Raw genomic sequence first — 26599 nt, forward strand, 5'->3', positions numbered from 1 at the left:
GGAAAACTTCCTAAATAATGAAGTTTGTCAATGCAACGCAAAACAAAACGAATCGGTTGTACACGTGCTGAGATTTTCTGGGGTTGGGTTGGGTGAGGGGATAGCTGCTCTGGACTCCTTTTGGAGGAAAGGCACAACAACAACAACAACAACTTTTTTTCATTAAAAATGAGATGCTGGTATTCTTATAAGCGTCAAGGGTGCTAGCACAAAGTGGCTATGATAGGCAGCAAAAAAAGGGATGTGCACTCCATATCAGTAAGAACTATATAAAAACACACACACACTAATGATAATATTTTGTGCTTCCCCCAAAACAAAAGCATTAAAGATTGAGTGGTAAACGCTAGAGTTAATTAGCATTATGTTTAACGCCATTGTCAATCCTTTTTTTAGGACTAATACTTAAGCGATCTATCTGCACACAGCAGGCCCAGCAGCAAAGGACTTGAGGAGAGTTTTCTCCTGCTAAGTAGATAATTGGCGGGGGAAGCCTGCAGTTTGTCATAACAAAATTGTACCTCAGCAGGAGGCCTTTCTGGTCAAAAAATTTCCTCTGCTTAGCTGTGTGCCTCCCAAGCCTTTCTAGTTACTGTTCGGGTTAACGGGGCTTTTAATAAAAGCAATCTGGATATAAACACAAAGACAGCTAGCACACTGAAGATTAAAAGAAAATCATAGAATCATAGAGTTGGAAGAGACCACAAGGGCCATCCAGTCCAACCCCGTGCCAAGCAGGAAACACCATCAAAGCATTATTCACATATGCCTGTGAAGCCTCTGCTTAAAGACCTCCAAAAAAGGAGACTCCACCACACTCCTTGGTAGCAAATTCCACTGCCGAACAGCTCTTACTGTCAGGAAGTTCTTCCTAATGTTTAGGTGGAATCTTCTTTCTTGTAGTTTGAATCCATTGCTCCGTGTCCGCTTCTCTGGAGCAGCAGAAAACAACCTTTCTCCCTCCTCTATATGACATCCTTTTATATATTTGAACATGGCTATCATATCACCCCTTAACCTTCTCTTCTCCAGGCTAAACATACCCAGCTCCCTAAGCCGTTCCTCATAAGGTATCGTTTCCAGGCCTTTGACCATTTTGGTTGCCCTCTTCTGGACACGTTCCAGCTTGTCAGTATCCTTCTTGAACTGTGGTGCCCAAACTGGACACAGTACTCCATGTGAGGTCTGACCAGAGCAGAATACAGTGGTACTATTACTTCCCTTGATCTAGATGCTATACTCCTATTGATGCAGCCCAGAATTGCATTGGCTTTTTTAGCTGCTGCATCACACTGTTGACTCATGTCAAGTTTGTGGTCTACCAAGACTCCTAGATCCTTTTCACATGTACTGCTCTCAAGCCAGGTGTCTCCCATCCTGTATTTGTGCCTTTCATTTTTTTTGCCCAAGTGTAGTACTTTACATTTCTCCTTGTTAAAATCCATCTTGTTTGCTTTGGCCCAGTTGTCTAATCTGTTAAGGTCATTTTGAAGTGTGATCCTGTCCTCTGGGGTATTAGCCACCCCTCCCAATTTGGTGTCATCTGCAAACTTGCTCAAAGCCACAAGACTGAAAAAGCTGGCCTTCAGAGTACCCTAATGATGTATCATTGAAAGGGGTGCATCTCTCACAAGCACTAGGGGACTGTTGCCTGTTTTTTTTTTACATGAATTGCTGGTTCACCCATGCACAGTGAGGAACAGGGACATGCGCACTATTGGGCTATAAAGGTAAGAGAGTAAAGAAAGGACGCCTGTAACCCACAGGAACAGAAAATGATGAATTAATCCGGATCCAGCTCTGTCATTGGAGTCTCAAGTTGCCTCTCTGGGTAGAAACCTGGAAAGGAGATAGTCAATGGGAATTAATAACCCATGGATACAGACTCTGTAGAATGAAGGCGAATGAGGGATGTACTGAGAGGTGTAACTCTGTATGCATAGAAGCTGGGAAGAAAAAGCATTGAGAGGGGCACCCACTTCCTCCACAGAATCACCAGGGTAGTAATTCTGGAACCAAATACATAGTTTGGTACTGTAAACATCCTGAATTCTGAAGGTGTACTCCTGACAACAGTGTGATGGAAAACAAAGGGCTATGAAGAAGAAGAAAAAATTAAGGCTACAAAACGGTATATGTGGTTCAATGTAAGTATGTGCAGTTCTGGCAAAAAACAGCAACAAAAAGACCCTATACCACAACTATGGCAGGAATGTTTGTAAAATTTAAAAAAGCCTTCTCTTGTGTTCTTAAATAATTACCAGGTAAGTTTTTAGCTGAGTCCTCATATTTGTGTGCATTTTTAACGTTGTTGCTGAACGGGAGGAATTTTGATGGGGCAAGGAGGAGAAGCAGTTTTTTTCAGTGCCCCATTTCAGAGGCTGGGTGAGAGGAACGTGCTGTTTAGGTGTGGAGAAAGTAATTCTGAGGGGGTGGAACAGGAATTAATTGTGGTTTGGCCAAGGCATTGTAAGGAAAGCGTGCACAAATGTCCAAGGAAAAGAGAGCAGCTAGGTTCCATTGTTGAGGGGGAGATGGACTGTGTATACAGTGTACATTTAAAGTACGTTATTTTCCCCAAAGAATCCTGGGAACTGTTGCTTGTTAAGGGTGCTGGGAACTGTAACTCTCTTAGGGGTAAACTACAGTTCTCAGGATTCTTTGGGGGAAGTCAGGTGCTTTAAATGGATGGTGTGTATGCAGGCTGTTAGAATATCGGGGTGTAAAGCCCTATATTCTTTCTCTTGCCACTGGCTTCGGTAAAGAAGACAGCAAACAATCGTAGCTTTTAACTACGTTTATTAGAGAGCGAGAATGGAATGGATTTCTTAAGGAAATCAGCCCTGAGTGCTCACTGGAAGGACAGATCGTGAAGCTGAGGCTCCAATACTTTGGCCACCTCATGAGAAGAGAAGACTCCCTGGAAAAGACCCTGATGTTGGGAAAGATTGAGGGCACTAGGAGAAGGGGACGACAGAGGACGAGATGGTTGGACAGTGTTCTCGAAGCTACCAACATGAGTTTGACCAAACTGCGGGAGGCAGTGCAAGACAGGAGTGCCTGGCGTGCTATGGTCCATGGGGTCACGAAGAGTCGGACACGACTAAACGACTAAACAACAACAACATTAGAGAGCGATGGTTAAGTGTGTACGCCATCACTCTCAGTCAAAAGTGAAAGTATAGACAGAACAAAGAACATCACATGACAGGAGTCAGGTTACAGTGTCTCCTGTGTGTGGGAAAGTACAGCAGTCTTATAAAGTAAAGAATCAGTCACATGCAGCTTTTTTCCTTGCATAGGATTTATGCTAACACCGGCCCACCCATGAGGCAAGATGAGGTGACCGCCTCAGGTGGCAGTATCCACCAGGGCATCAGATCCCGATGTAGATTAGAGTTACATTACTAACAGTGCTTCTCCCAGGAATATATATGGGGGGGGATTGTGGGGGCAAGACAGTCTATTCTGTACAGTATCCTGAAGGGTTTTGACTTTTCTAGTCTGAGCTACTTCAGCTGAGTTTAAGCAGCTTTGGAGATTGTTCTGCTTTTGCATGCTTTGACAGACTACTTATATTGAATTTGGAAGGACCTGAACATATTTCCTGGAGCAAAATTACCAAGATTATTTACTCAATTTGATTCGGATCCAATGGGCCCTCTAATAGGTTGCCTCTTGGCTCTTGGCTCTCATTTTGTTTCATTAAAAATCCCACTTGCTTCAAATAAACAGCAAAGTTGCCGGACTGACTGAAGTAAGAAAAGGGTTATTATGGTGACAACAGCACAACACCCCTCCACCCTTCACTGTTTAGATTTTTGGAATGGGAACAGCTACTTATTAAGGCTGTTTTCATAAGTGATGCTGTCTTTTTGTGAATGCTGTTAGTTTATAACAGAAAGCAGATGAGAACAATCCTTAAATTAATGCAGCTATTGCACATTCAATTTACAAGTGCAGGGAACTCATGCGTAGTTTTTAGAGTAAAAAATTTGATGATGGGCTGGGGAATGGATGTTGGCTGGGTCTTGCTGGCTCTGTTTTGTTTCAGTTCCTCAGCCCTGTCATTTACTTGAGGACAAGGTTTGTCTCAGCATCCCACCAGGCTAATCTAACCAGTTTCCACGGCAATTCAGATAACATTTTTGCACCAGAACCGCTAAGCCTGTAGTAGTTAAAGAGTGTTGGGCAAGGTCCTGGGAAACCAGGGCTCAAATCCTCGTTCAGACATGAAGCTCGCTGGATGCCCTTGGGACAGTTGCAGCATCTCAGCCTAACCAACCACACAGGCTTCTTGTGAGGCTAAAATGGTATCATGATGCTGTCAGCGGCTCCCGGCTGGCTGCCCAGGCAAGTATAAAGACAAGGGAAAACTTATTACAGTCCTTTTTGTCATGCATTCTACTCATATTGATCCAGAGCAGATTCCAGCATATAGTTAGCAGAGTAAAAATTTAAACATGTTGCAGGATTCCACAAAAATAGACCGGAGGCAATTAATATTTCACCCAGCAGAGCTTTACTGCTGCTGAAGGCAAACGAGCATAATGGTCACAAATCCAATACATTCAGGATTGGCACTGCCCGTAAGAAATCCAGTTGCAGCAAACTTAACTTAAACTTACAATAACTTATAATAAGACAAAAACCTTAACGCTAAGCATACTATGTACAGAACACCGGAAGGAAAAGAGATAGAAAGTGAAAGTGAAACCCAGTCTCCTTCTTGCCTTACTTTTATAGTCAGCATGACCTTGACAGAAGACATAACAGAACCAGTTTGAACCAGCTGCACCCAGCTTCTCTGAAGCAATAACCCAAACATCAGGAACATTCTGCTTGTTTCTAGGCAGAATAGAAACTTCCCTGTCAGCTAGAAACTTCCAGCTGGCACCAGTTTCTTTCACACAGAGAAGCTTCCAGAACACTCTTGAATTAATTAGAATAGGAAAGATCTCTACACATCAGATCAATACTCTCTTTACCCAGAAATGCAAACTGACACTTTTTTTTTGTGTGTGAAACTTTACAGAGAGAGGCTATAGAACCCAGCCTCTTGGATAATGGCGTTGTCCTGAGTGAATCTCCACCCCCCGTCTCTCCTACTTCCTCATTCTTCATCATCACCACCACCTCTATGAGTGCCGCTAAGTGCCCTCAGTCTTTGAGCTCTTTGCTCTCCTACTTTTAAGGCTCGCCAGGTGCTGGGAGATGGTGGGTCTGGAATGCTTTCTAGTGACAACGTGTCAGCCAGCTGCTGCTCCGGCTCTGCCTGCTCTTCCTCTCCCATTATTTCCCAGCTTTCCCCCTCATCTGCCTCTAATCTGTGACCCCTCGCAAGCCACTGTTGTAAATGTATACTGTCTTCCTCTTCCCCCTCCCTGGAAGGGTCAGGGTGGGGAGGTGGTCTCCACCATTGTCCTCCTCCTCTGCCCAGTCCCTGACAAATGGGCAGGAACAGAACCACATGTGCCACCTTGAGGTCCTTGGAGGAAAGGTGATGAATAATTAAAATGAATAGTGGGGCTGCTGGTTTAAAGTCCAGGTTGGTTTTGTGGATTAGGTAATCCATCCTCTGGAACCTGGCCCCACAGCCAGCCTGCTAGGCCTCAAAAGCTTCCCATTTGGAACCTTGGAATTGTGTTCATCTTGTGGGGTTTCATGCTTACTTTGGTTGCCTTTCTGATTACCACAACTGCAAAGGCTGCAGGATTTGCTGGGGGAACCAACAAATGTGAGCTCATGTTGGGTTTTCTAGTTCATGACTTGAGTCCTGCATGCAGGCATTTGGCAATAGGTTGTCCTCAAAGATGTCTTTAATTCTTGTGCAGAAAATGTAAGTTCAGGGGTGGTGGTCTAGCTTTATTAAGAGCACGGGGTATTTGTTTGTTCAACTAACTTACCCAGTGGTCCCCATAACGTCCCCATGCTATGCTGTGCCAGGCTAAATAGAGAGGTTCTAAATGGTGCAGTGCTACTGAGGCTAAAGGCAGGCAGAATATGAAAAGAGAATGCACATCCCTCAGCTGTTTGGTTAGCCTGGTTTCCTTCCAGCTTTGAAACTAAAATGAAAGATCTGCATACCAGCGAATCGAATGTTAGTTTTATTTTATTTGTTTAATGATAATAGAAAACAAAATCCACTCTTCAGTCCAAAGACTTGCAGAGCAGCTTACATTCATTAAAACAAAAATGCAATGCAATGCAATTAAATTAGTAAAACCAACAGAACGTTGGCATAAACCAGAGGTCGGCAACCTAAGGCCCATGGGCCGAAAGCGGCCCACGAGGGTCACTTAACCAGCCCATGAGCTGCCCCCGAACTGAGCCACCCGCTCGGCGATTCCCCGTGCGCAGCACAGTGTGGGGACTCTCTTCCACAGCTCCGGAAATTGCTTCTGTGCATGCCCAGACGTTGAACATTGCTTCTGCACAGGCACAATTTCGGCGTCTGGGCACGCGCAAAAGCGATTTCTGGAGTCGCGGACATGTGCAGACGCTATTTCCTGTGTCGTGCTGTGCCAGCCCGGCCCACGGAGGATCTCCACGGGAGTGATCTGGCCCATGCCTGGTAAGCCTTGCCAACCCTTGGCATAAACACATAACAAATGCTTACTGATCTAGAAAGGTCTGAGAAAATTAAAAGGTCTTCACCTGGTGCTGAGAAGACACCAGAGTTTCAGGTGACCATACCTGAGGAGAGCATTGCAATGAGATAATTGTATTAGGTAGCAGGAATGTGAGAGTCTAGGCAACCCCTAGATTCCTTGCTCATCTCAATTATTCTGCACCTGACAAGGCAAGGCTGCCTTCTCCACCTCTCTGTCTCATCTATTCCATTGCGTTTCCTGCTACTTCACAAATTCCTGATCCGGAAGAGGACCTCTCCTCTTTCCATGACTGCTAAGATTACCGGTACTCAGGAGAAAATAAAACCGCTAGTATCATGCTGGGATAGAACTCTATGGCCAACCACACTAGATACACAGAGTACAGTTCTGGTTGCTGCATCTCAAAAAGGATATTGTTGTGAGTTTTGTGGGGTTACGGTAGTCGGTGTGATGCCTGAATCCCTTCCAGTTCTTGGGATCCTGGATCCAGCAAGGGTTAAAATCTAATGGAGGAGTTAATTGTTGAAATAGCCAGGCCAGCTTCTTGTTGAGTTAATGGGCCTAAGCATGGGCTTAACAAAAAGAAGTGACTCTGTGGCAGAGAGCAAATGGGTGGAGCCCCTTCCCTCACCTAGCTGGAAGTGAGAAAGACAAAAAGGCAGAGTGGTGTGCAAGACCTGGGGTAGAAGCAGGCAGAAGACAGAAAGTGAGAACCATGTTAGATTTCTGTTTGATTTCAAGGCTGTGACTGTGGGAGAAGCAAGACCTCTTGGGGTGAGCCCCTCCATCTTAGGCTCAGGTTGTATATACAGTAAGTGTGAATAAACCATATATCATAAGGACACCATAGTCTCCACTGTTCCTCATTCCATGGAAACTGAACCCTGGGTAAAGGCCTACAACACCTGGAATCTCTCACCACTCAGAGATTGGGGTGGCATGCAGCAATATCGTACAGCTGTAAACTTGTACATTTGGAGGGATTGCCATCCTATCCAGAGAAGACTGAACACCACCTCCAAAGTCATATGGACCATCATTAGTTCTTCTGTGTTGCCAAGACTGAACCTCAGCAAAGGGGAGATCTGCATGCTGGCTCTCTTGCTAACTTGCCCCAACCGCTCACAATTTAAGTTGTTTTAAGAAGCATTCCATGAATGTTTTGATGTGTCTACTCACACATCAGCTTATTTTTTTAAAAAAAGCAAACTTAAACAAACAAAACTGCTCTTGGGATGAGATAAGATAATATTTTTCAGTGGCATCGCATGGGACAGCCCATTAGTGCCACAGACAGCTTCCGACCTCTAATATGAATTTTCAGAACTGTTCTTCCTTTCCCCTTGCCCATAAGCTTGACCGCGGAAGAGCAAGGTATGTTTGTACTAAACACGCCAGATGCCCTCTCAGAAAAGCCCTATTGTTCTAAAAATTTGTGGCATTCTTTGCCTTTGGGCGACCAGATGCCAGTTAGGGCATGGCTGCTGTGTCTTCAACAGTTGTGCAGAAAAGGATGTTTTTGTCACATTTTCCTGGCAACTACAGTTTGTGGTTTGGAGAGAAAATGCAACTTCAGAAGTGCAATTGATTGTGGTAGTGGTCGGCATTAATATATTCCCCCTAGACAAAGGATTAGAAGAATGAAGTGGTTTGCTGAAGAAGTACTGTAAGTGCAACCTCTGAGCAGATGGCTCTAGCCAATCCAAGTTTCCCTTCGAGAACCCAAGACTTGTGGAAATAATTAATTAAAATGGCACGCATACGCAAGTGAGTTCCCCAATGACTTTTGAGAGATAGTATCCACCCTTTCTTTCTTTCTTTTTTTTGACTGAGCTATGCTTGTATAGAGGAGCAGGCTTCAAGAGTCCTGCAGACTCCGGGGAAGTCTCTGTAGCCACGTGTCAAGTACACAAGGCGCTTCTTCATATTCTGAATGGGAGGGTGCATTGTTGAGACCTCGTTTGACACAGCTTGTTGTTCTCAATGGGTACAAAGTTTCATTTTTCTGGTTTGGGAAGCCCTGCCAAGGGGTTGGCTGAGTGCAACATTTTATTTTTTTTACATTCCCTTCCCTTCCCTGCTTCCCCACCCCATTCTGGTCTCTGAGTCATGGAGCTGGTGGTAAAGTTCTATCTGCATAACTACTCACATCAAGTCACTCACTCCTTTTTGTACATGAATATTTATTGAATTTTATAACAAATAATGATACAAATCTCATTCATCATGTTCTTACAATTATTCTCCCTCCCCTCCTCTGGACTTCCCTCAACTCCCCCTCTGCTGAGGTATTTAGTTTTATTTATTGTATCCTGCTTTTCCTACACAAAAATAAAATCCCTTATCATTTCTCTGAAATATCTGTTACTCAAATGAAATTGTGAACGTTTATTCAAATCCTGCCAGTGAATCCAATCCATTCTGTTGTTTCTGCAAACAAACTGCAAATGGTTCCCAGACTCTTTTGAAGTCCTTTTTGTCTTTCTCTCCTAGTTTATCTGTTAGCTTAGCCAATTCTCCATACCGTAGTTCATCAGTTTTTCTTGCCATTGTTCCTTTGATGGTACAGTGGTACATCGGTTTAAATACACAATTGGTTCAGGAAGTCTGTACTTAACCTGAAGCGTACTTAACCTGAAGTGAACTTTCCCATTGAAAGTAATGGAAAGTGGATTAATCCATTCCAGACGGTCCGCTGAGTACTTAAACTGAAGCGTACTTAACCTGAAGCGAACTTTCCCATTGAAAGTATTGGAAAGTGGATTAATCTGTTCCAGACAAGTCCGCAGAGAATTCAACCTGAAGCGTACTTAACCTGAAGTATGAGTGTAATTGGTTCCGGAAGACTGTACTTAACTTGAAGCGTACTTAACCTGAAGCAAACTTTCCCATTGAAAGTAATGGAAAGTGGATTAATCCATTCCAGACGGGTTTGCGGAGTAGTTAAACTGAAAGTACTCAAACCGAAGCGTACTTAAACCCAGGTATGACTGTACTTCTTCCGTCTTCCAGTATTGTGCAATTAAGATTCTTGCCGCTGTTGTAGAATACATAAATAATGTCCATTTTTCTTTTGGTAGTTCTTGATTTGATACTTAACAAAAAGGCTTCAGGATGTTTAACATTTATTTCAATTCATTGTATATCATTTCCCAATTATTTTTTAATGCATGTGCATTCCCACCACATATGATAAAATGATCCTTCCTTTTCCTTACATATCCAACATCTGTTATGTTCTTTCCTAAACATCTTTGCCATTTTCACTGGTGTGATATACCATCTATAAATCATTTTCATGTAATTCTCTCTTAATAGTATGCAGTATGTGAATTTTATATCAACTTTCCACAATTTCCCCCAACTTTCAAATTGAATGTGGTGTTCCACATCTTTGATCCCATTTAATCATAACCGATTTAACCTCTTCATCTTTGGTTTCCCACTCTAATAAAATACTATATGCTTTTTTTTAACACCTCAAGGCACTCAGTGGAACTCCCACTGTTTTGCATGCCGGCATGTTACCAGTTGCACCGTGTGACAAATTGACGCAGTTTTGAAATGTTTATTCCTACCTGGCTGGCAAAGAGTTAATCCACCTCCAGCCTGACTGACATAGAATTCTGATGGGGGCGGGACTGTTCCCAGTTTAAAAGGAGGGAGTGTCGGTTTGGTCAGTTAGGGAGAGGGAGGAGGGTGTGGTGTGATGTGAAGAAAGTGGAGAGGTCAGGAGAGTGTGAATTTAGATAAGGTTTAGGGAAGCTTGAAGTTAAATGTTTGACAGAGTTATTGTACAACTGAAACAAAGCGGATAAACACATGATACGTTAATGAAACACTTATGCTTTTAAGACAATAAAATTTCATCTCTGTTTTGCCAAGAAGGTTCGTCTTTATTGTTCCAGCGGGGTATCAGGACTCACAGCCGTGGTGGCTCAAGGGAGGGCAAAACTCACCTCAGGCAGAGAGGCGGCAGTTTGTGTCCTGGAGTTACACGGAGGAGGCTTAGTAGGATAAACCTGGGGTGCCACGAAGTTGCCAGAGTGGAAAGGGCAAGCTTTTACAGTGGGGAATCAAACTGAGTGAGACCCTTTACTGTAGGCAAGAGGTTATTCCGTTAAACAGCCTACAGTTCCTTAAGATACCAGGCCACGTAAGCTGGAAGACACTCTTTACTAAGAAACCCACAAGTAAAAAGGGGTTTATTTTAAGGCGGCAGGAGAAGAGGGTGGGTGGTTTCACCTCTAGTGTCCTGTACCGCATTTTTGTAGTAGAGAGGGAGACACTTCGTCACACACCGCTACCCCAATTCAGAAGCAGTTACTCTCCTTGCATTCCAAAAATGTTGCCGGCTCCACCCCCAGAGCTTTGTGCATTGGGCAAAAGGGGGAATCTGCATGATTGGGGTTGTCAGTCATGTGGAGAACCCCATGGGTTGAAAGTACAAAGTTGTCAGTGTCTGTCTGTTAAGGCTTCATAAGACCCCCCCCCCCACATTTTTGCTGCAACATACTGACATAGCTGCAACTTTGGAAATAATTTTTACCACAATTTGAATAGTACCTTTTTACATCACTCTTTGTCAATTCTATGAGCTGTAAACTGCCCTGAAAATCTGCACAACATAGAGCGCTGTCAAATTTAAGGATTTGTGCGCATTTTTAATTGGTAATAAAGTAGCCACTTGTCTCGCCTTAGAAACATACATTAAGAAGGCAGAAGAAAGATGTGAGAAGCAGAGAGAGAAAAATTAAAAGCAGCTTCATAGAATAGATTCCAGGAAACAACCATAACAAGATGCTTATGCCACAAAATTCAAAGGGAATATAAAAAACTTGGAGCTCATCTTAAGACTGGATAACTCATTGACTTCAGGAAGAATTACAAACTGGTAATTCATCTGGTTTTGTGACTGGTCCATTGATGCGCCATGAAGCATAAATTAAAGCAATGATATCAGCCCACATGCTGAGGGGGATTCTACTCCACTACATGTTATGCATGTGGCCAAGTATCATAGACTCATAGAACTGAGAGCTGGAAAGGACCCCAAGTGTCATCTAGTCCAACCCAGCACAGCTAGTGTACTTCTCTAAACAGAATCCAGACATGGGAGACAGCTGCTGAAGACACGGCCCAAGCACTTAGTGCAATTTCATCCATTTTTCTAAACTACACCAACTTCACATGAAGAAAGCTGCATAAAGATGGCGGCTCACTGGTATTGGACTTCATGGAAAAGCGAACAAATCAGAAAGGCAGGTGATTCTTCTATGCCAAGAAACCAAAGAATATTCCTTCCACGTGGAAGGTGGGTATGCTCTAAAATGCAGGGGGATTCTGGAAAATGGTGCTGGCGATGGTGAGTGGATACATTTAACACCCAGGTAACTCTTATTGGCCCTTTGTTAAGCTCATTAAATTATACACAGGTCCAATTGAGTGGAAAAAACCCCAGCAGACACAGATTTTACATATTATGACCATTTCCAGGATACTCTATGGCAAAACGTTAAAACATTATAATGAGCCAAAGAAGCTGGATGTGGTTAGGAACATCTGGGAACAATTGGAAATGATTAATCTAACTGCAATGCTGCAGTTAGTTAATTGAACAGTGATTAATTGGATATCCACAATAATCCCTCCTTGCAATAACACTTCTTGCCCTAACCACCCAGAATTGATGCGGAGGGAGAGGTAGGGAGGGGAAGTTCTGTGGCACAAAAGTCGTCCTACCCTTGTAGTGACTTTGTTGGATTCTGCCCAAAGTGAGGTATGAACAGTTGCAGGAAACTCCCTTACCCCTTTGTTTTGTTTATTAATAGACAGGCCCCAGCCCTATGCCCAAAGCCTCTCCTTTGTTCCCACAGCCATGTCCCATCCATAGCTGCCAAGTTATGCCTTTTTTAAGGGATTTTCCCTTATGCTGAATAGGCTTCCTCACGAGAAAAGGGAAAACTTGGCAGCTATGGTCCCATCAATCCAACAATCTAACACTTGAATATATGATCTTTCCTCTCCCACCCACCAAAGAGAGGCCCCCAGAGAGATCTAAACAGCATGTCACCTGAGAGAAGAATTAAAACAGATTGACTGAGCCTCATGCCAAGGGTTTAATTTATAAACAGAAAGTTGTTGTGGGGTGAGAGGCCTCTTGTGCAAATGATCCGCACAAACTGGAAAACTGTGTTTTCGTTCCAAAGGGATGGGAGCTCATTGTGGCTACTGGATGGTGCTTGGGGGGTGGAGAGCTACTTGCACTGTGTTTTTAAATAATAGGATGGTTTTTGCAAGGTTTATACAATAGAATGTTGATATTCAGTAGTTAAATGGAAAGGGGAAACGTCTTTCGTTAAGCGCTGCAATGGATGTTGCAGAAAAAAAACACTCAAACCTGGAAATTTGTCCTTCGATGGATGTTGTGCATGCTGAGAGAATCACTTTCTATGAATGGAGAATGGGGCATTATATATTATAAAAATAAACAGGCCTGCCTGATGCTTGCAGCAACTTAAGCTGATGAGTGGTATATTACAAAAAAAAGACTAACAGAACTTATTGTGGGGAGTGCTCTAGTCTATAACTATGCATATAATAATATGGATAATGTCCTATTTTCCATAATAAAGTATTTTGACTCTGTGACCTGAAAATATGAATGAAGGCAGCATGATGAAGACAGGCACAATCTTCCAGTGTAGGTCTGGCAACAGAAGGGCAGTTATCTGTTACAGTGGTACCTCTACTTACGAATAACTCTACTTACGAATGTTTCTACTTACGAATGGAGCTCCGTCTGCCATCTTGGATGCGGTTTAGATAGGGTTGCTTCTACTTACGAATTTTTTCTCCCAATGCATTCCTATGGGATTCGACTTACAAATTTTTTCGACTTGCAAATGTGTGTTTGGAACACATTAAATTCGTAAGTAGAGGTACTACTGTATATATATAATTAACACAGAAATAGAGTGACCTGTATTCAGGAAAGAGATGCTTGTGGGACAACTCTGATATAGCAACTTCTGAATCTCAGTTTTGGAAACAAACAGGGCCGTCTTAAGTATATCCGGTGCCATGGTGCAAAGATCTCTCCGGCAGCAAACCCCCCCCCATTTCCCAGAGTTGCTGACCTTTTTATGGTGCTGCCGGCAGCTTTGTGGGGCTGGAGGAGGCGGGCAGTGGCTGGAGGATGGCTCCTCTGGTGGGGAAGAGGCGGAGGCTCCGGGCGCGGAGGCGGGCGAGGGCAGTGAGCTGATGCTGGGAGGCACTGCACCCAGCCTCCAACTCTTCCCTGGTGCCCATGCTGTGGTGGCCACGACAGGCGGAGGCTCCAGGTGTGGTGCTGCTTTGGCACAACATGGTGGAGGTGGGCGAGGGCAGTGAGCTGATGCTGGGAGGTGCCATGTCCAGCCTCTGCCTCTTCCCTGGTGCCCTCCAGAACTTGGTGACCCGGAGCCCCGCACCACTTGCCGATGAATTTGCATTGCCATTCTATGATATACTAAATATAGAAAATGGAATGTGTTGAAGTCACTTGTCTTGGGGATTCCTACTACAAGCTCAGTTTGTGTATTCTGGTATCACCCTTCTCAGCTGTTCCACTTTCCACATTGTTTTGCCCTCGTCTCTGCTTTAAATGGATACTGCTCCCTTCTTCTCATTCCTTTTGCATTGTTCAGCTGATGGAAAGAGAACAGATTTGTAACTTCTGTCTACAGCTGGTAAAACTTCAACTAAGTCCTATTCATAGGGTCTGACATTGGGTATCACCCCTAGAGAGAATAGTACCAATACGATTAGCTACTCTGTTACCTGTCAGGTCTAGAATTTGGGGAATGGGCATTGGGCTTAGGGACCTAGCAGGGGAGCAGTTATGGCAAAGGTCCCTGCAGAATTCAGAGTTGTACTTAAGATAATATAGTTTAGCATATGGCAAGTGTTTGCAGCACACTAGAGTTTATGACACAACCCCCCAGAAATTTCTTCTGCATATACCCAACTGAAATGAAAAGTAAGCTTGGCCAAGGAACAAGCGTTCTTGTGTTGCTCCCATTTGTTACAAAGGGAATTTTGTTGTACAGCAGTTTCAAAATGGTATCTTTGGCTTTGCCTTGTCTTAAGGGAAATTTGATGCCCTCTGGGTATCATTTACATCTTTGAAAAACCTACCTTTCCAACATCTAAACAAACACATCCAAAGCAAAAACTAGTGTCAGTTATAGCAATCTAAGTTTCTGGCTCTAATTATGCTGAATCTTCTTAGCTTTTTCTCCACAAGTATGATGCGTATGGGATGTCTTTACAGTACTTTGTGAAGGATGCTTGCTGTATTTCTAGATTTCAACCATTAGAACCTCATGTTCCCAAAAGAATTTTTTTTAAACTACGAAAGACTTTAATCATATATCAAAAAGCAACCAATCTAAATTTATAAATGATGAAAGAGAGAATAAATACCACCCATCTCAAAATACTTTACAAGCTGCTATCACAGTAGACTTGCATGTGGTAACAATATTTCTTTCTGTCTGATTATAAAAAGGGCCTTTTTTACCCATGCCACAGAGCATATGAAATTAATCATTAATCTCTTGGAATTAAATGCGCATGAACAGAAATGCTTGCTGTTAGTCCATTTTAAAAAAACCACACAGATTCAGGAAAGTATCAAATACACAGTATTTCCTTATGTCAAGCTCTACAAAAATTTACAAGGCAGATAATTTCCAAGCACTATCTGCAAATTGCTATTATTGTCACCAGCTAATTTCCAGACTGGATGCAATTGATAGTATCTAAAAGTAAGTAAGTAAAGTAAGTAAATTTTCATTTATACCCCGCCCTCCCCGGCCGAGACCGGGCTCAGGGCAGCTAACATCAAATATCAAATACACTAAAACACAATCAAACAATTGATTAAAATACAGCTTAAAAATTAGAATCAAGATAAAATTAAATGACTGCCCATGAATTACAACCAGAGTTGATGTTGAGCCAATTAATACCGTAGGTGTAAGCTCTATCTGGGTGTTATTTTTTTTGCTATGTGCATTGACAAAGGGCCAAGGAGCGGAACTGTCCCTTCAGCAAAACCCACATATTCAGCATTAACGTCTATAGAGAGGGGCCCCTTCATGCTTATGGTTATATGCACAAAAGTTTCTTTGGGATCGGTAACCCTGATGCAGATGCCGATGTCAGGTGGGGCTGCTTTGCACAATCCCACTCTTTCCTCCCATGTTCATGTACACAGAAAGAAATAATATTGTACAGGGTTATAGTTGCCCTTGGTATGCACACTAATATGTGTTCTTTGTGGTGATTTTTTTCCAAAGCTCCACAAAAACCTGTAGACCAGGGGTCACCAAACTTTTTCAGCAGGGGGTCGGTCCACTGTCCCTCAGACCTTGTGGGGGGCCAGACTATATTTTGAAAAAAAATATGACTGAATTCCTATGCCCCACAAACAACCCAGAGATGCATTTTAAATAAAAGGACACATTCTACTCATGCAAAAACATGCTGATTCCCGGACTGCCCGTGGGCCGGATTGAAAAGGCAATTGGGCCACATCCGGCCCCTGGGCCTTAGTTTGGGGACCCTGCTGTAGACAAAGGTAGAGGCAAGGAAAATGGGTGGGCTCCTTGCCACTCCGAGCCAGAGTGAAGAGGCACAATTTTTGTGCCCTCCTGGGCCTGGGCCCTTGGTGGGAGCCAACCTGGTCAACCCCTAGGTATACCCCTGAAGAGAAGTGATAGCAAAATGAGCAGCTCTGTTAACTCTCTCTTGTTGCTGAAGCTAGAGTTGCTAGACTGTAATGCAGAAATTCCTCCTGAATTTAAATTTGCCGCTGAGTTGGGTAGATGAGGCATCTAGGCTTTCCTTTCCCCATTCCCCTTTCATTTATTGTTTTTATCTGCTGCTTCCCCTACAGCAGTATGGCACACTCGGAGTCTGGCTTCTTCTTCTTCTTCTTCTTCTTCTTCTTCTTCTTCTTCTTCTTCTTCTTCTTCTTCTTCTTCTTCTTCTTCTTCTAGAATTCTTGGTTTACAAAAGTATGTGCAATGTCCCTGGCATGAAAGAGGAAGGACAATAGGATCTGGAAACAAAAGCAGATGCTTCCTCGACTTCCTATTAAGAGGCAACGTTAAAGATACAGGGCCTGGGGTAGTCTCCATGCAATAATCCCAAGAACTGGTGAGAGGCTCTTCTAGTAAGTGCATTAAAGCAGACAGAGCCTGTAGTCAGGTTTCTCAGAACAAGCCTTTGGGCATCCATGGCTCCATTTTTCAGTTGAGAAATTGAAGTTTAATCATGGCGACTTGCCTAAGGTGACTAGACGGCTTCATGTCTGAGTCAAAATGTCACAGACATCAGAGAATGACCTATTGACTTTGAGCGATGCCTTTGCACTTTGAGTGATGCATCTGCACATTCAGCATTCTTTATGCCAGTACATTTGCTGATAATGCCTTAACAACAAGAAATAATGGGAAGCATGAACTTTGCACTATTCATTAGCATGGTGCTGAGGAAATGTGGGCTGTTGCTTTCTGATATATTCAAGGTTATGGGTGTGACCCAATGGTTAAATATTATTTAACATATTTTTAACTTGCCTTTTGACCCAAATACAAAAATGGCTTACAAAAACTAAAATTGTTATGTTGCAGGGGTATACCATAGCTGCCAAGTTATCCCTTTTTTAAAGGGATTTCCCCTTATGCTGAATAGGCTTCCTCGCGAGAAAAGGGAAAACTTGGCAGCTATGGGGTATACTGTTGTCACAACAGAAAAGGCCACAGTTTTTCTGTTGTCTTCTCTGCTGCAGGTAAGGAAACATCTAATTCCTGAACACATGGAGATGGGAATCACTGTTTCCAGGGCATTTAATATTGCACCCCTTCAGCTGTTAGGAACAACTGTTAAAAATCAAGGAAACAAAGCACTTACTTGGCTATATTGATAACTCTTTCCTAGTAGCTCTCAAATAGACAGCCCTATGAAACTCAGATAAATTTGGAGAAAGAAAATTGGTTGTTTTATGAAAAATGTAATTCCTTTTAAAATTTATGCTGTTAAATATTTCAGAACAATTGTTTCATTTTCTGATTGTCTCAAGCTTGAGAGACTGCTAGGACATAACATGAATACACATGTGTGCATTAGTTCACTGAGCTGTTAAGCGGGCAAGCTGTTTCATTAATTTCAATGGAAGGAGTAGATCCATGTGTGCAAAATTATAATAATAAACTAATCACCTTTTCCCATTGTGAACATAACAGCAGAATATGTACACCAGGATGCCCATGCCTATGAAAAGCTTGCTTACAAAAATATATATAAATAAAATGTTTTGTGGGAATAATAATAATAATAATAATAATATGTTCCTTTCTCATCGCTCCCCCCCTTTCATCGTGATCCTATGCAGAACCAGGCATATTGAACAATGTGCTAAGATGTGCCATACTCTATGCAGGATTGGACTGTTGTTGCTATGCTATAAATTGTGAAATTTGCACAGAACTAAAAAATGCACACCCAACCTTTCTTATGACAATAGAAAATGAGAGGCATCGCCCACTGACTTAACCCTCTCGGGGAATTAATGGATGGAACCATTTAATTATGTTTGGAACTCCCAAACCAAGTTCATTTGAATGAACAACGAAGAGTCATGATATCACTTTAAATGGGATTACTTTGGAAATGTCCCTGATCATTGACATTTGAGAGATTCCTTTTTTCCCCCAGAGCTTTTGATAGGCTGATTAACCAAAGCAACCTAACTATGTGTAGCATTATGGGTACAATCCAGCCAAAATTAAGTATTTTGAAGAGTTAAACATATGCATACATCTCTCCCACTGAGATCAATGGGGCTTCAATGGGCAAATTGTGCCTTTTACATACACACACATTTTTTTGCCTCAGTAATGAAATTCCCGATTCCCCTTTAATATTGTTGCTTGCCCAATGAAAGAGAGCACCTATTTCAGGCTTCATGGGATTTTTCCAGCAACAACTATCTGAAACGGAATAAAGATAGATGGCGCACTCTGACAAAATTTAGTTCTTATTTGTGGGGCATTGTCACACATGAGGCTTAAAGCAATTCTTGTTTCAATCAGTAGGGAAAATGTAACAAACAGGCATCTAAGTATTCTCAAGTTACAGGTGACATCCATCTCTTGGCAAGCCCCCTCCCCAATCCATTACAGTCAAAACACAGAAATGTTTAACCCAGCCTTGATTGATAGCAGTCACAGTCTTCTAGAATTCAAGCCGCTTTATTCACATATGTGTATTATATCCCAAAGAAAGTTGCTAGATCAAAGCATTGGCTAAGATTTTGAACTTTAATTGCTGAACTTTAATTTTGAACTTTAATTGCTGTTAAGTAGGAAATATATTTTATGACTGTAAGCTGACTTTGCACTGGGTGCAATGACCAAGCACTCCTTGGCTCTTCAGCACATGATGAAACGTAAGGGAACATTTATTTTATTTCTCTCTCTCTCTCTCTCTCTCTCTCTCTCTTTTTAAAAAATCCTGTCCTTCCTCCAAGGAATCCAGGACAAGATTCACTCTCACTTCGTTTACTTAATAAGGAATAAATAAGTGGATTGTTGTATGAATGTTCATTTCATGTTTTTTTTAAATAAAAAAATTATTAACTTCTTGTTTTTATTATGTATTTCGTGTTTTTATCTTGTATTTTTACACTGTGAACCACCCTGAGGTCTTTGGATGAAGGGCAGAATACAAACTTAATAAATTAAATTAAATCAAGTACGTTCTATACTACGGTTCTTCATCCGAGGATCACAGGGTGGTTTACAATATAAAAACACAAAAATACACAATATAGTAACAAACGAAAACAACACACACACACACACAGAGTTATTTTTAAAGTGAAGAGGGAAGGAAATCTGACAGCCTAACCAGTGTTTGATTCTCTGGTATTCGTGCCTGATGTCTAAGTTGCACTCTTACACTGCAGCTGAGGAATTAGCTGTAGTTTGTCTATTTTCGTTTGAAGACAAAAGAACCAAAGATGGATCTATGTGGATAAAGAAGTGGATTTTAAAGCAGTGGGCCACCTGTGTCAGGGCCAGAGCTGCTATTCAGCATACTCAAGCAGCAAATTTGGGTATGCCATTAAAAAGCAGCATAGTGCCACTTGCCTAGTTTTTTATTTTTACCAGGGCCACCTTAAGCATATCTGGCGCCCTGGCGCCGTGGTGCAAAGATCCCTCCAGCGCCCCCCCCGTTTCCTAGCGCCCCCCCTGGCGGGCACAGCAGCACAACGCCCCCCTGGTGGCCCTGCGCCACCCAGCCTTGCCATAGGGCCAGCTCTGATTTTTACCACTCTGAGGTGCCATTTAGATGTTCAGCTTCAGGTGATAAAATATCCTGGACCACCTCTGTCTGATGCTGCCTCTAAATCAAGGATAGTTAACTGTGAACTCTCCAGCATGCTTTCTGGATATATCTTTATATATATCTTTATTATATCTTATTTTAAAGAAACTTGAAAAATCTGAAAATGGTCATTAGACTACTACAGTTTACATGATATAGTGGTCTCTAGCCTATGTCACAATAAATCAATTAGCCTTTAGGATGCCACAGGACTCTGTTGCTTTACAACAGACTGATGCATCTATTCCTCTGGAATTGAGTCAACAAGAGTCCCTAAATATGAAATAAAATTATAATTTGTTCCCTTGTTCTTCCTTATTGCTGTATGAAGAGTTCATTGCTTGGGAAAGAGAAGGAATTTTGCAACATCTGAACAAAGGAAATGATAAAAACCAGGAACCATAGCCCTCATAAATGTTTCATTGGTTGCAATGATGAGTTGCAACAGAAAACTGTCTTCTTAGTACATTTTAATTTACTATGAATAAGTGAAACACAGTACTTTGTGGAGTGAATCAGTGCAGTATGCAGATCCACATATGAAGCAATGCATTTTTGAGCTGGAAATCATTCTGAATATTTTGAGACAGTAAGTTGTAGTTTGAGATGTTGGCCTACAGCCTGACAACTGCTAACAGTATTGTGGTTTTCAGAAAATAAAAAATAAAAATAAACTGTATTCTGACACAATATGCATACAGTGTCAATAATGTGCCAGTACATAGAGGTCAGTTTGTGGTATTATGGCTTCAATCACACAGCATTTCCTCCTGTAATGGAGCCATACCCATGTCAAGGGCACTTAGCCAGACTTGTGAATTATAGCACTCTAGAAGTTGCTCTTCAGTTTATTACAGTTCAGTCAGGGAGTTTCACACACATATTACTTTGCTCACCCAGCAGTGGCCCCACCTGTGACTTTTAGCCAGAGTCAACCAACCCAGGGTATAACATATTGCAGGGTTATAGTCACAAAATAACTGTAAATCTGCAGGGTAGCATATGAGTGAGGAATCTGCAACGTGCTATATTTGTAATGCAGTGAATTTGGTACTTGTGTTGGGAAGTGCTGGGAATATTTTTAGTTGCAGCTGAAATCTGGCTTTCAGCTACATTAAGGAGGAATTACCGTAACCTTCCTTCCAAAGTTGCTCTCCAACAAACTTTAACAAGTACAACCAGTACTGAATACCCTTGTAAATTACACATCATTGCTTTATGGTCTGGACCTTACCCAGAGATAGTACCTCCATCTATAAAAGTTTAGAGGCACGGAGGCTACGGCTGCTGTGGCTTCTGTCCTGTTCCTCAGTTGTTGAGGGAAGGAAGCGGGTGGCAGCTGCTTCCAAGTGCCTCCCAGCATTTTGAAGTCCCAGAGTACTGAGCTGACTACCCAACAAGTACCACTGAAATCAAAAGTGATGCTTTCTTAGTAAACTTATTAGGGTTGTGGTGCTTATTCCCCCCCCCCCAACCTTACTTATAAGTAACAATTAGCCAGCTTTAGAGCACCAGTTTTCTAACTGTGTTCTGGAGGACCCTTGGAATTCCTTGGAAGGTTATCTGCTATTCCTTAATGATTAGTGCAGTAACAGCAGACAGACTTCCTGGAAACACAGCTAAACCACCAATAGAAATCTTCTGCAAAGTGCAGCTGAAAGAAATGGCTTCTCAGTTGACAGAAGGAGGCCTTCCTCAGTGTCTTCTATGAGTGGAGAGTGTGCCCTAGAACATATGTGACCCTTGGTAGATGACATGGGAAGGATTCTATGAAGTTAGGAAGCTGTCAAACCACTGGTCCAGTGGACAGGCTTAGATCTGGGTTCAAGTGCTTTCAGTGCCTGTGAGTGGTCCTCCTTGTTGTTGAACTCCCATCAACTCCAGTTAGCATAGCCAGTACTCAGGGATTATGGGAGCTGCTATCCAGGAATATCTGGAGGGCCAAAGCTGGTTCCCCATCTTTGATCTATGCCAAGAGTAGGCTACATTTTTCACTCTGAAGATTGCATTTCATTCTGGACAACCTTCCAAGGAACACAGGCAAAAGTGGCTGGAGCAAGAAATGCAAATTTTGCCTTTGGGCAGTAGGCTCGTTCCTACTCTCTTGCCCTGTGTCTCAGGTTCACAACCCTGATCTATTTCCTAGTAGTCTTTGTTTACGACTTTGGTCATATTCCCGTCTCTCAGCCCCAACAGGTCAACTGCGGCTTCTGGCTCCGGTCCCTGGGTGTTGTAGGGCGGGGCAAGCACGCTCAGGAGGATAGGATAGCCAGCAAAGATTTAAGATTGCTAAGTACTTTGCACATTAAACCGTTTGTGTATACTGTACATGCATGGGCGTAGCCAGGATTTTTGTTTTGGGGGGGGCTTTTGTTAGGAGGCGGCAGAACCTCAGATTTGTATTGATTTTTATTGAGTTAGGGGCTTGGCTACGCCCATATGGGTACATGCTTTTTATACAAGCTGCGTAACACGCAGTGGCTGTGGACTGAGCGGCGCATTTACAACCTCTCCACGATGCAACCTGCGAGCTAAAGCCAACTCTCTGTTGCTCCGTATGCAAAACCCGGGCTGGGGCGGAACCAATCAGGACCAGAACCAGCTCCCACGCCCCGCCTTCATCCCTAAACCCACCCCTCCTCCGACGGCTCGCTTAACAGCTCGGCGCAAGTGATGGGATGAGAAGCGCGCGCAAAACCCAGTTTTGGCGAGAGCTGGTTCGTCTTGGCGGAGGAGCGTCCGGTGTTCCTGCTTTTCTCGGCATTTACCTGGGCAAAGCTGCCGTTGCAGCAGGATGCGGGAAACAGGAGGAGACAGAGAAAGACGATAGCAGCTCGGCAGTCTCGCTTGGAAGCGGTTTGTGCCGGTGCGCGCGTGGGAAGCCCCGAACCCGCGTTTCGGATTCGGATCGAGAGGTGCTGAGAGAAGAAGGGAGAGGAAAGGCAAGGCGAGCTATGGAGCGCATCTTGGCTTTGCAACGCTTTCTTCGGGACTAGTTCTGCAAAGAGGGAGCTGGAGGGCAAGCGGGGTGGGGGCACAACCGGCAATCCAAGACCCCAGGCGCCGATAACTCCTCGGCGCGTGGAGGAAACACGTCCGGGAGGAGAACTTCCATGTAGCTGCGACCCGGGATTTTCCCTGCCGCCAGGAGTAATTTTGCACGCGCAAGTCTTACGGGGGTTTCCCTCCCGCCCCTCCAGCCCCCTCTTCCTCGCCGTCTGTGTTTGCCTACAAGTTGCGAAGCTTCCCATTGGATTTCATGGAGCTGGGATTCCTGGTACTTGTTGGGCTTACAGTTATCTCGAGTACAGGTAAAAAAAAAAAAAAACCCAAACCAAAGGTGGTTGAGAACGAGATCGATTGTATTGGTTATTTCTGATCGCTTTCTCGGAAGGGATTCCCGGGAGCGACGATACTGAACAAGAATTCGATTTTGCGCGATTAGCCGCGCGATCCGCACTCAAAACCCAGCCCTTGAATTTACTCAAAACCCAGCCCTTGAATTGGCTTAATTCCCTAGCAAATGTGGATAGGTTTTGAGCTGTGCAATCCTATCACGTCTCAGAGGTAAATCTAGTTTAGTTCTATGGGTCTTATTCCTAGTTGAGTGTAGGATTGCAGTGGAAGATTGTAATCCTATACCTACATACCTGAGCGCAAAGTAAAGTAAGATTTATTGCTGAGTTTCAAATCCCACTGGCCTTAGTGCCTCCTAGTAACTGTAGAGTCAAGATCAAAGATACAGTTCTCTTAATGGCATTTGAGAAATTCTAAGCACTGTTTCTTCTGTTTAACAATAACAGCACTATTATTAATAATACAATATAATAAATATAAAACTTTAAAAAACAATGTGCTCTATGGAATACCAAACAGAATAAATAGGAACAACACAATCTTGCCAGAAGCTTATAACTTCTGAAATGTTGTTAAGTAATTATAAAATTTAAATGGCTACATGAATGACTATTCCCTTGGTGACTTAAAAGCAAGACAATATTAAAAAATACCCTGTACAATAATTAAAAACAATTAGCAATAAAAAATAGAAACAAACCAAACACCCAACATTTTAAACTGCTTTTCCATCCCCTTGCTTTTTAAAAATAATGCTATTTGGCAACAAGAAATTATGAACCTACCTTTCCATATTATTAACTGTTCCTCACATGAAATATGTAGGATTTTCTGGATCAAGGAAATCTGACAATTTTTCTAAAAATAAAACGCAGAGACCTTTCCAAAGTATTATATTGATTATGTGTACTTTGGAGTTGTGCATCCTCGCTGCTGAACAAAGAAGACTATTTCCTCGTGCTGTGGCTGTGATGAACAAGGAGCCTGGGAATAAATCCCTGGCTGAAATCTAACCTCAGTAACACATTCTCTTCATAGCATTAAGGATAGCAAAACCACTGTCTCTTGGCTGCAATGGTGTTGATCATTCTTGCTTGCCTTACCAAGGGGTTGCGAGAATCATCTTAGTAGTCTGTCTGAAATGCTCTGAAGACGCAAAAAGTCCGGTATTATCTCCACCAGGAAGTTCCCTGACGGAAATAATACTGTATTATTTTGTGTACCTCACATGGTTGTACTGCACTGTACTGGTTGCACCTAGGATCTCTTGCTTGTAGAAGTGAGGATGCCTGGAGTGCACCTCTAAGATTGCACTGTCATCCCTGCAGGTATTGCTCTGATCTCCGCTGAAATCCTGCATGCCAGAGGGATCTAGCAGATGACAATTAAATGTGCCTCTAACTTGCATGCTATGGCTTGTTGCAAGGCAGCACGTTTTTGGTGAGAGGTTTTCTCACAGTGTAATATGGCACTAAATTATTCAAGGAATTTTTGGAGTATTTCCTGCATTTCAGGATCTAGAAGTTGCACAACTAACTCCGAGGGATAAGATGCACATTTCTAGTGGCTAAGAGCAAATGTTGAAGCCAGTAGTCCTCCAAGATCAATAAAAGACTTCTGATATTTGTATACTGGCAGCTTAGGAGAAATTAGTGCTTATTATACTTGGCAAAGTAGTGCAGTTTGACAATCAATGTACAATTTTGTATTCTTTTCATCCATTTGCTCAACTTTTCCCTCATTGGCATTGGTCACAGGTAAGCCATAGTTAATATTTTACCAGGAATGCATGGATCAGTCTCATTTTGCTCCTCCCCTTGCATGAGCAGGAGCAACAAAACTAACTGCCCTTGGTTTATGGTGTCCAAATTGTTGACTGTCATTTGTTTTTATCCAAACAAACTACAAGCAAAATTTGGCTTCAGATCATGGTTTGTTGCATGAGCGTAACCAGGACTTTTTTTGGGGGGGCAAGCTTTATATGGGGGGCCAGAACTGAATTATCTCAAATGGTAATTGGTCAATTAGTTAAGTATTTTTATTTATTTACATGATTAGGGGGGGGAACCACCCTGGCTACGCCCATGGTTTGTTGGGATTGAAATAAGCCACAATCTCTGGTTTGGATAGAACACTAAGCCAAGGATTGCGGTTTTATGTTCCTACTAAGAGAGTGCTGTTGTGCTCAGGTCCTGCTTTCAGACTTCCTATAGGCATCTGGTTGGTCACTGTGAGAACAGGATGCTGGACTAGATGATCCATTGTCCTGAACCAGTAGACTTTTCTTACGCTCTTTTTAGCGAAGTGGGAATGATCTGCTCATTAATGCTAGACTGTGGCTTAAAATGCCATGCACGCCGTCCTACTCACTTAGTGTCCTGCTTTGCATGTAACAGTAGACCATGGTTCATTACATTAAACTATGATTTATTAACCATGGCTAAGTGATATGCGTCCATTGGTCATGTTCAGATGTTATGATAAACTGGTTTATTGTGAGATGGATAAGCCTGTGCAAGCTTTCAGCTCGTGAGCTTTCCACTCCTCCAGCGTGACTGAGAGAAGTGGATTGGAAGTTTCACTTCTGTTCCTGATTAATAGCTGTATAGTGTTACACCCCATGGTTTGAAGCTGTCTTGTTTCAAACAAACCCTAGCTATCATTAAGCATAGTTTTTCTTTGTTCAGATGGCATAACGGGTCATGGTTAATCAAATGGAAAGAGAAGGATTCTGAGCTCCTCATGGCCGTGATAGAGGAGGTGAGAGGGGTGTGTGCAAACCAAGGCTCACACAGGCTCATTCCTGTCATAATCACAGAATCATAGAGTTGGAAGGGACCCTGGAGGATCATCAAGTCCAGCCCCCTGCAATGCAGGAATATGCAGTTGTCCCATACAGTGATTGAACCTGCAACCTTGGCATTATCAGCACCACGCTCTAACCAACTGAGCTATCCAGTGTGTCGATAAGCTGTGCTTTATTATGAACACATGTAATCATAGGTGGAAGTCTCAGTTGTTGATTAGCATAAATAGATGTTCATGATTTATTGCAGTTTCCATTCCATATATTAAAAAGTAATAAAAAACCACTATTAACTGAGAGCAAACATGCTAAGGATTGTGACGGTCAATGGACCTTTAAATCTTGTTCCAGATGTTGCTGTCTTTTTATTGGTCTTAAATGC

The 26599-nt window shown here is 42.7% G+C and overlaps 1 protein-coding gene across 4 annotated transcripts in view; it reads left to right on the plus strand.

Annotated features, from left to right (window-relative positions):
* Positions 1–22509: 22509 nt before the first annotated feature.
* Positions 22510–26599, plus strand: part of EDN3 (endothelin 3) — a 40852-nt gene continuing 36762 nt past the window's right edge. The window contains exon 1 of one of the 4 annotated variants that reach the window (XM_088674688.1): positions 22510–23365. In XM_088674688.1, the coding sequence (XP_088530814.1) occupies positions 23314–23365 (52 nt within the window). In that variant the 5' untranslated portion in view covers positions 22510–23313. Of the gene's footprint in view, positions 23366–24953; positions 25169–26599 lie in introns of those variants that run through there. The other 3 variants (XM_060277322.2, XM_060277323.2, XM_088674687.1) reach the window with 3 other exon arrangements.

The sequence above is a fragment of the Zootoca vivipara genome, chromosome 7, assembly GCF_965207765.1.
Source record: "Zootoca vivipara chromosome 7, rZooViv2.hap1.1, whole genome shotgun sequence".
Taxonomy (NCBI): domain Eukaryota; kingdom Metazoa; phylum Chordata; class Lepidosauria; order Squamata; family Lacertidae; genus Zootoca; species Zootoca vivipara.